Source organism: Lepus europaeus, chromosome 23, assembly GCF_033115175.1.
Source record: "Lepus europaeus isolate LE1 chromosome 23, mLepTim1.pri, whole genome shotgun sequence".
NCBI lineage: Eukaryota > Metazoa > Chordata > Mammalia > Lagomorpha > Leporidae > Lepus > Lepus europaeus.
The window spans coordinates 6,003,407-6,012,833 of NC_084849.1; the positions used below are offsets into that span (position 1 = coordinate 6,003,407).

The 9,427-nt window shown below is 59.8% G+C and overlaps 1 protein-coding gene across 1 annotated transcript in view; it reads left to right on the top strand.

Annotated features, from left to right (window-relative positions):
* Nucleotides 1-3,147, top strand: part of ABCB9 (ATP binding cassette subfamily B member 9) — a 24,483-nt gene extending 21,336 nt beyond the window's left edge. The window contains exons 11-12 of the mRNA XM_062182021.1: nucleotides 1-21; nucleotides 2,058-3,147. The exon at nucleotides 1-21 is cut by the window's left edge and continues 116 nt beyond it. Of these exons, the coding sequence (XP_062038005.1) occupies nucleotides 1-21; nucleotides 2,058-2,318 (282 nt within the window). The 3' untranslated portion in view covers nucleotides 2,319-3,147. The remainder of the gene's footprint in view (nucleotides 22-2,057) is intronic.
* Nucleotides 3,148-9,427: the final 6,280 nt, after the last annotated feature.

Consider the following 9,427-nt stretch of genomic DNA (forward strand, 5'->3'; position numbering starts at 1 on the left):
GATGCGGAGAGCGAGTACCTGGTGAGTGACAGGGGAACCGAGCGGCTCCCGAGGCCCGAGGTGGCCTCCACCCAGCAGGCTCAGAGAGGGCCCAGGCCTGGGGGACTCCTGGTGCGGAGGGGAGGAGGAGTCCCGTGGACTCAGCCCAGCCTTGTCGTAGCAGAGCTAAAGCTCCGTGATGCGTGAGTGACAGAGCGGGAGACTCGGATTGGAAGCCCAGCCCTTCAGCTTAGCGCCGTGACCTTGGGCTGGTCCCTTCCTCTCTGCAGTCCCGTGGTCGTTGGTCAAGAGGGCACTTTTTGTGGGAGAAAGGAATTAATAGATAGCTCTATTATCCTGATGCAAAAACCTCTTTGAAATCATCCATGCGTGGTGCTTTGTGTGGCGTTTAATAGTGACTCCTATTAGCTCATCAGTTGTGATGCCTTGGCTCAACCAGAGAGCAGGTGTTAGGTTTACTAATGCGAGACGTTGATCACCGGAGACTGGGCGGAGGGGGAAGGGCCGTCCACGGGAACCCTCTCACTTTCTGCTTGATTGTCTTTAAACCTAACACATAAACCGAAAATCCATGCACAGTTTGTTGTTGTTTTTTTAAAGGTTATTTTATTTATTTGAAAGGGAGAGACAGAGCGAGAGGTCTTCCATCCGCTGGTTCACTCCCTGGATGGCTGCAATGGCCAGGGCTGGGCCAGGAGCCAGGAGCTTCCTCCAGGTCTCCCTCGTGGGTGCAGGGGCCCACGCACTTGGGGCGTCCTCTGCTGCTTCCCTAGGTGCGTCAGCAGGGAGCTGGGTCGGAAGTGGAGCAGCCGGACTGGAACTGGCGCCCATCTGGGATGCTGGCGTTGCAGGCAGTGGCTTTACCTGCTGCGCCACAGCGCCGGCCCCTGCATCATTTTTCGTAGTAGGCATTTTTATGAGTCTTTTGGAGCCCTCTCTGTGCCATCGCGTGCTTTGTCACTGCCCCTGTGCGCACAGAGCCCCAGCAAGGGCTGCCGCCTCGGTAAAGCGCAGGTGTCAGGTGGTGCTGGCGGGGGCGGGGCTTCTCATGCCACCCCGAGCGTGCCCAGGCCAGTGTTCTCATGGCCACTGGGCGAGCCTATGGCCGTCCCTGGGTGCCGAGGTTTGCTGGGACTCCTGGGGTCCTCACCGTGAGCCCGGAGGCAGCTGCAGGCAGTGCCAGGGTGCGAGGTCTACGGAAGCCGGGGCAGGACGCGAGCTCGGTCGGTCCAAGGCCGAGCGGAAAGGTCAGTGTGGCCGGCGGACGCGGTTCCGCGGCCGGCGAGGGCACGGTCACAGGGAGGCACACCCCACGGCCCCGCGGGGAGCTGGGGTTTTGATGAACATCAGCTGGCGGCTTTGTTTTTCATTTTATATATACAGTCATATTTTGCATTTTTTAGAGCTGTTTGAGGTGAAAGCAAATGAAGCAGAAAGTGCCGAGCGTGCCCCCGGGCGCCCCTCCAGCCCCTTCCCCTGTCTCCCCGGGCCCCCCACGGCAGTGTGGTTTGCCTGGCCATGGTTGCCCTGTTTAATGACGTGGTTATAACTGATGTACAAACTGCGCAGTTGTCACGGTCACACACGGGGCAGCTTCTCGCCCTCCCCGCCCCCCGCCCCGGGACTGGGGAGGAGGCAGCCGCAGGGTTTGAGCCGGCGTGGATGAGGACGAAAGTATTTTCAATGCACCTGGGGCACGGGTCGGACAGGCAGACAGGCACGTGGGACACAGGTGTGAAAGGTGAGCGGGAAGGTGGGGGCGGGGGGTTGTGCATCCGTGGATCCCGGCGATGAGGCACAGCTGAGGAGCTGTGGGAGGCCTGGTTTTGTTTGCTGAGCTTTGGGACCGGGGCGGGGGGTGATGCCGCTCACCAAGGCAAGGGTTTGAGAAGGAGCCGGGAGACTGCAGACCAGGGCAGGGGTCCATCGCCCTGTTCCCTGAGCACCGATCCCTTCAACAGAGACCCCGGGGCCGAGCCCCAGGCGAGATGGGGCGGGGGGTGGGTGGGCCAGGCCCTGCTGGGCGCCCCGCGAGCCCGACCCTGCTGTCCCAACAGATCCAGCAGGCCATCCACGGCAACCTGCAGAAGCACACGGTGCTCATCATCGCACACCGGCTGAGCACGGTGGAGCGGGCACACCTCATTGTGGTGCTGGACAAGGGCCGCGTGGTGCAGCAGGGCACCCACCAGCAGCTGCTGGCCCAGGGCGGCCTCTACGCCAAGCTGGTGCAGCGCCAGATGCTGGGGCTCGAGCCCGCCTCGGACTACACCGCTGGCCACAAGGAGCCGCCGGGCAGCGCATGTCCCAAGGCCTGACCCCGATCGCTGGGCCCTGCTTCTCCTGGGGGGGGGACAGGCCCCGGCGCCCGCCGGGCAGACGTGCTCGTGGGGCCCCGAGCAGCCCCCGCTGCCCCCTGAGCCCAGGCCCCTGGCACCGGAGGGACCCTGCCGTGTCCCACGTATCACTGCTTCCTGCATCTCCCTGGATCCCACCCTGCTCCCCGGAGCAGCACCAGCCCCGCGCTGCCAAGGAGCCCCCCCCGGCCCCCCTGGGCTCGAAGCAAAGGCAGAGCCCCCTTTTTACACCAAGGTCTTACCAGGGTTCTGACTGCTTGGTTGGACGCAGCCCAGTCAGCTCCTAGATCTCAAAAGCATTTTTCTTCTTGGGAGTATCAGTGGGCAAGTTCACCAAGATGTTCTAGAAACTTCTGAGCCGGGAGTGAGTGGCCCTTCCTACTAACCCCCCGGGGGCTGTCAGGAGAGACCGAGGCGCCATCCTCTGCCCCTACAGGGAAGGGGCGCCCCGTCCCGAGGGGGCAGCAGAGGGGACCGGACTCTGCCTCTCCCTGAGTCAGGCCGAGGCGGGTGGTCTGCCCGAGGCCCCTGCCGCCCTGCCGGTCGGAGCCGGTCTCACTGTGAACCACTGTGACCCTCACGGAGGAGTGAGGGGCCGGCCAGGCCTGGCGTCCCTGCTTGTCCCGCCGTCCCTCGTGCCACACCTGCCGCCCTGCTGCTGGAGGCCACGTGGATGTTTGTGCGCCACGATGCTCCTCTGTGGGGTGACAGGGCAGTGGCAAAGCCCAGGCTCTGGCCTTGCCCGGGGTCGCGAGATGTTGGGAGAACCCGGTCAATAAAGTGTACTACCTCTGACCCCTGACCCTTGACCTCTGACTTCTCCGTGGGCCGTCTGACCCATCTCCTCTGGCCCCGATTCTCCTCCCAGCCCTGCCTGGTGGAGTTGCAGAGAGGCGTGGGGTGGTCCAGGGCCTCCCATCCGGTGTCTGGAGCCCGCGTCCATGCCCCTAATGCCCTTGGGAGCAGACGTCCACGTCTGTCTGTCCGTCTGCTCCGTGGGGCTGTGCAGCCTGGTGGTCCAGCCCCCAGGGACTTGTGTGCTCCCCACGATGGCTGAGGCGCAGCCAGTGCGTGCCATCCTTTCCTTAGGGGTCCGGACCCCCACACCCGTGGCAGCCCATGGAGAAACGCTGGCCTGCAGAGCCAGCACAGAGGCAGAGGCCTGGGCCTGGCACCCAGGAGCAGGGCTGGGCGAGGGCGTTTGGCCAAACCAAGCAGGAGAGCACTAGGCAGGAATGTTCCAGTACTTCAGCCACTGGTGCGTCACACTGCTGTACGCTCAGGTCAGCCACGCACCCGCCTTCCTGCTGGCCGGGCCCCCTGCTTGTCAGGCGCTTGGACCCCACCCCACCCCGAGCGCCTTATCTGTCTTGGACCCTCGAGCCCACTCCCTGAAAAGCCATTCTTTTTTCTTATTTTAATTTTTTATTTTTTGACAGGCAGAGTGGACAGTGAGAGAGACAGAGAGAAAGGTCTTCCTTTTTGCCGTTGGTTCACCCTCCAATGGCCGCTGCGGCCGGCGCACCGCGCTGATCCGAAGCCAGGAGCCAGGTGCTTCTCCTGGTCTCCCATGGGGTGCAGGGCCCAAGCACTTGGGCCATCCTCCACTGCACTCCCTGGCCACAGCAGAGAGCTGGCCTGGAAGAGGGGCAACCGGGACAGGATCGGTGCCCCGACCGGGACTAGAACCCGGTGTGCCGGCGCCGCAAGGCGGAGGATTAGCCTAGTGAGCCGCGGCGCCAGCCGAAAAGCCATTCTAAGCCTTAGGAGTGAGCCCCCTCCCCCCCCCCCCCCCGCAAAAATGTAGGCTGAGGCCGGGGTCCTGGTGGAATCTGCGAGACCAGGTGTTTTGGTGTTTTGCGTCTGGTTGTGTTTGATCCTCACAACAACCCTCTGTGATCCCCTTTTACCCATTTTCAAGTTGGTCAACCCAGAGGGCTAGCCTTGTGGCACCGCAGGTTCAGCTGCCATCTGCAGCGCCAGCATCCATATGGGTACAGGTTTGATTCCCAGCTGCTCCACTTCCTTTTTTTTTTTTTTTTTTTAGATTTATTTATTTATTTGAAAGGCAGAGAGAGAAGTCTTCCATCCACTGGTTCACTCCCCAAATGGCTGTAACAGCTGGAGCTGTGCCGATCCAAAGCCGGGAGCAAGGAGCTTTTTCCGGGTCTCCCACATGGGCGCAGGGGCCCAAGGACTTGGGCCATCTTCTACTGCTTTTCCAGGCCACAGCAGAGAGCTGGATCAGAAGTGGAGCAGCAGAGACTCAAACTGGTGCCCACATGGGATGCCAGCATTGCAGGTGGCAGCTTTACCCGCTACGCCAGAGTGCTGGTCCCACTGCTCCACTTCTGATCCAGCTCCCTGCTAATGAGCCTGGGAAGGCAGCAGAGGTGGCCCAAGTGCTTGGCTCCTACACCCACATGGGAGACCTGGGTGGAGTTTCAGGCTCCTGACTTCAGCCTGGCCCAGCCCCACCCATTTGGGGAGTGGACCAGTAGATGGAGGATCTCTGTCTCTCTGTGTCTCTCTCTGTCTCTCTGTGTGTTTGTCTCTCTCTCTCTCTGTGACTCTGCCTTTCGAATAAACAAATACGTTTTTTTTTTTTAAAAGTCGATGAACCCCAAGCTCAGAGCGGTCGGTTGATTGACCCTGTGCCACACAGACAGGACCTCACAGGAGGGAACTGAGAAGCTGTGTGGCTTTGTCGTCCGGACTCAGGCCGACCTCGCGCTTCTCTGTGTTCGTCAGAGCCCTGTCAGCCAGACGCCAAGGTATTCTGTATCCCACTGGCTTCTACGCTTAGATCTTTTGCTCTGTTCCAAGAGCCCGTGCAGGGCACCACACTGCGCTTGGATTTCTTACATTTGCTTGCATCGTGGTAAAACGCACACAGGAGACAGTGTCACTGGTGACACCGGGCATGCACTGCCAGCCCTGCTGTCCGGTTCCGGAGTGTCTTCAGCACCCCCAGAAGGGAACCCCCGACCCGCTAGCCCCCCCCCCCCCCCCGAAGTCCTGCTCTCTGTGTGGACTTGGCCGTTCTGGATGCTGCACGTGACACGTGGCCTCGTGGGCGTGGCCTCTCAGCCCCAGCGGCGCTGGTGTCAGCACCTGGTTGTTTTCTTGGACTGAGCAGCAGCCCGTTACGCGGGCGGCGCGCACTTGGCTTCTCCGTCTGTCGGTGGAGGGGCGACGCTGCTCGTGTCTTGGCCGTGCACCTGGGCATGGAGCGCCGGACCTCCTGTGGCTGGGGACTCCGGGTTCAGCCAGCTGAGGACCCGCCCGCCTGTTTTCTGCATTCCCGCCAGCATGCACGAGGCGGGAATCTGGGTTCCAGGTTCGCTGCATCATCACCAGTGCCCATTGTAGACGTTCTGGTGGGTGCGAGGCAGACAGAGAGGGGACTTTGAAAGCTGACTTTGTTACTATTAGTTTTTGAATGTTTATTCTTTTCTTCTACTTAAAGGGCAGAGCAACAGAGAGAGAGAAATCTCCAGCTGCCGGTTCCCTCCCCAGATGGCCACAGCAGCCAGGGTTGGGCCAGGAGCCTGGCGCTCCATTCGGGCAGGGGCGGACGCACTCGAGCCGTCATCCGCTGCCCCCCAGGCACATCAGCAGGGAGCCGGGTTGAAAGTAGAGCAGCTGGCCCTGGAACGGGCGCGCGGATACGGGCGCGTGGAGCCGTGCACCCCGGTTCCTCTGCCACTGGGCTCAGGCAGCCAGGGGATGCACCAGCAGCTGCAAGAGACGGAAAAGGAGCAGGAACCAGGTGGAGTAGGGGTTAGCCAGGGCTGTGTGCTCCCGGGGTCTGGGGTCAGGAGGGCACCGGGGCAGGGCTGGCTTCATGGCCTCTCACTGCTGTGAAATGTGCAGGTTAAATTTATTTATGTATTTAATATCTTATTTCACTCGAGAGACAGAGCACCCGTCCGCTGGTTCAGTCCCCAGGTGTCTGGTGGGGGTGGGTGGAGTCGGGCATGGAGCTGACTGAACCCAGGTGGCAGGGTCTCGAGGGCTCTGTCCCTGAGTGGGTTGATCCTGGGACGAATGAATGGATTAATTGATGGCTGATTGTGGGAGTGGCCTTGTTGGAGAGGAGCCTCTGTGGACGCCTGCTCTGCTGTTGGTCGGGCAGCAAGTCCCTTGGCCCTAGCAGTGAGAACCAAGGACATTTCTGTTCGCTGGCTGTTTGTTGTCCCAGCACAGACGGGCTGTGACAGGGCTCACGACAGTTTGGGTGTAGCTCGTGTCCCCCAGTTGTGATGGAAGTTGGGGACTCTGTCTGAGTAGGGGTGCTGGGGGTCTGGGTGATGAGGGATGGGGACCCTGCCCTAGGGCTGGGTTACCGCTGGTCTCCCCGAGTGTGTTCCTGGAGAGGGGGCTGTGACAGAGGAGCAAGCCTGACCCAAGACTTGCCCGGCTGGCTGCCCGCTGCCGCAGGCAGGCCCACGTCCCACCACTGGCTGTCATCTACAAGGCCCTCACCAGAGGCCAGCGGCGAGACCATTTGATTGTGGACGTTCAGGCCCCAAAACTGTGGGTGGAAATAAGCCTCTTTTCTCCGTAACGTACCTAGTCTCGGGCATCTTACAGCAGTGGACAGTAGACGAGCAGGAGGGATCCGGGCGTACCTTGGGTCTGCGCGTATCAGCTTGGATACGTGAGGGTGCTTCAGAAGTTACGGACGGGCAGAGGCTGTGGCACGCAGGTTAAGCCACCGCTGAGTGCTGGTTTGAGTCCCGGCTCCTCTGCATCTGATCCAGCTCCCCATTCACGCGCCTGGGAGCCAGCAGAGGATGAAGCCAGTGCCTGGAACCCCGCCGCCCAGGTGGGCCGCCCAGGTGGAGCTCCTGGCTTTGTCTGGCCCAGCCCTGAGTGTTGCAGGCTTTCTGAGAGTCAGCCGACAGACGGAAGATCTCCGTGCCCCCCCCCCACACCCCGTCATTCTGCCTTTCAAATATAAATGAATCTTTGAAAAGAAAAAAAGCATCCATGGAAAAACGGAATTCACCCATGATGCACATTTTCCATGAACTTTTTTTATTTGACAGGCAGGGAGAGGGAGAGAGAGGGAGAGGGAGTTTCCATCTCACGACAGCTGGGCTGAGCTGGGGCAGAAGCTGGGAACCGGGAGCCCACTTTCTCGAGCCATTGCCGCTCCCCCAGAGTCCACGTTGGTGGGCAGCGGAGTCAGGAGCCTGAGCCGGGTGCTGGACCCGAGCACTCCGGAGTAGGATGTGGCTGTGCTAACAGTGTCCGAGACCTGAGCCAAACACCCCCCTCCCAGACCTCAGGAGCATGTGCGTGTGCGAAGCCTGCAGGACGGGCGGCGTGGCATGGCACGCTCTGGTGCGGTCAGCTTTGCTTTGTGTTCAGTAAACGGCACAAAACGACATCAAATATGTTTCTTGGGTTACAAGACTGTGTGCAGAGTTTGCAGACAGGCTGGGGGGCACACATTAGACTCCCACTGGAGTCTGTTTCTGGAGATGTGAGGAGGGAAGGGGTGACGGGAGGAGGGAAAGGTGACGGGAGGAGGGAAGGGGTGACAGGAGGAGTGCAGCGGTCGCCCCCTGTCCCTGGGGATGCGTGCAGGGCCCCCAGTGGATGCTAGAAGCCTCAGATGGTAGCAAACCCTATGTGTATACACCCTATCCATTTATATCCTATTTATCTGTACATACTGAAGATAAAGTTTGATATATAAATTAGGCATAGTAAGAGAGGAGTAACACTCTAATACTGAAATAGAGCAATGATAGTGATGTACTGAATAGAAGTTATGTGACTGTGGCCTCTTGCCCTCAAAATACCTTACTGTACCACAGCCGGCCCTCTGGTGATGATGTGAGGTGACACCGTGCCCCTGCGAGGAGATGAGTGAGGGGGAGGACGTGGGGACTGGCGTGGGCTTGGGCCACCACTGACCATCTAAGGACGGGTCTAAGGCAGGACCAGCCAGCTGTGGTGCTGCTGTGGCCCGCGGGTAGCTGAGGCCACGGAAAGCAAGACCACGTGTGGGGGTGGGGTCTCCTGCAGACACGTGCTTTCATTTCTTTCCTTTTTTATTTTTTTAAAAGATTTTTATTTATTTATTTGAGAGTAGTTTTATAGGCAGTGAGAGGTTTACTCCCTAAATGGCCAAAACGGCCAGAACTGGGCTGATCCGAAGCCAGGAGCCAAGAGCTTCTTCCGGGTCTCCCACACAGGTGCAGGGGCCCACGCACTTGGGCCATAGCAGAGAGCGGGATCAGAAAAGGAGCAGCTGGGACTCGAACCGAACCCATATGGGATGCCAGCACTGCAGGTGGAGGGACTAACCTGCACCACAGCACTGGCTGTTACTTATTTTATTTTATTTTTTTAAGATTTACTTGTTTACTTGAAAGGCAGAGTTATAGAGAGACAGATCTTCCATCCACTGGTTCACTCTCCAAATGGCTGCAACAGCCAGGGCTGGGCCAGGCAAAGCCGGGAACCTGGAACTCCATCCAGCTCTCCCACGTGGGTGCAGGGGCCCAAAGACCTGGGCCGTCTTCCACTGCCATCCCAGCTGCATTAGCAGGGAGCTGGGTCAGAAGTGGAGCAGCTGGGACTCCAGCCAGTGTTCATGTGGATGCCGCATCACAGGAGCCGCCTAACTCATGGTGCCCGGCCCACGTATTGTGTTTTCTTTTCTTTTCTTTTTTGACAGGCAGAGTGGACAGTGAGAGAGATAGAGAGAGAGACAGAGAGAAAGGTCTTCCTTTGCCGTTGGTTCACCCTCCAATGGCTGCCACAGCCGGCGCGCTGCGACCGGCGCACCATGCTGATCCGAAGCCAGGAGCCAGGTGCTTCTCCTGGTCTCCCATGCAGGTGCAGGGCCCAAGCACTTGGGCCATCCTCCACTGCACTCCCGGGCCACAGCAGAGAGCTGGACAGGAAGAGGAATGACGGGACAGAATCTGGCACCCCAAACCGGGACTAGAACCCGGGGTGCCGGCGCCGCGGGCAGAGGATTAGCTTATTGAGCCGTGGCGCCGGCCCACGTATCGTGTTTTCATGTGTGTTTTTCCCTGGACTTTTTT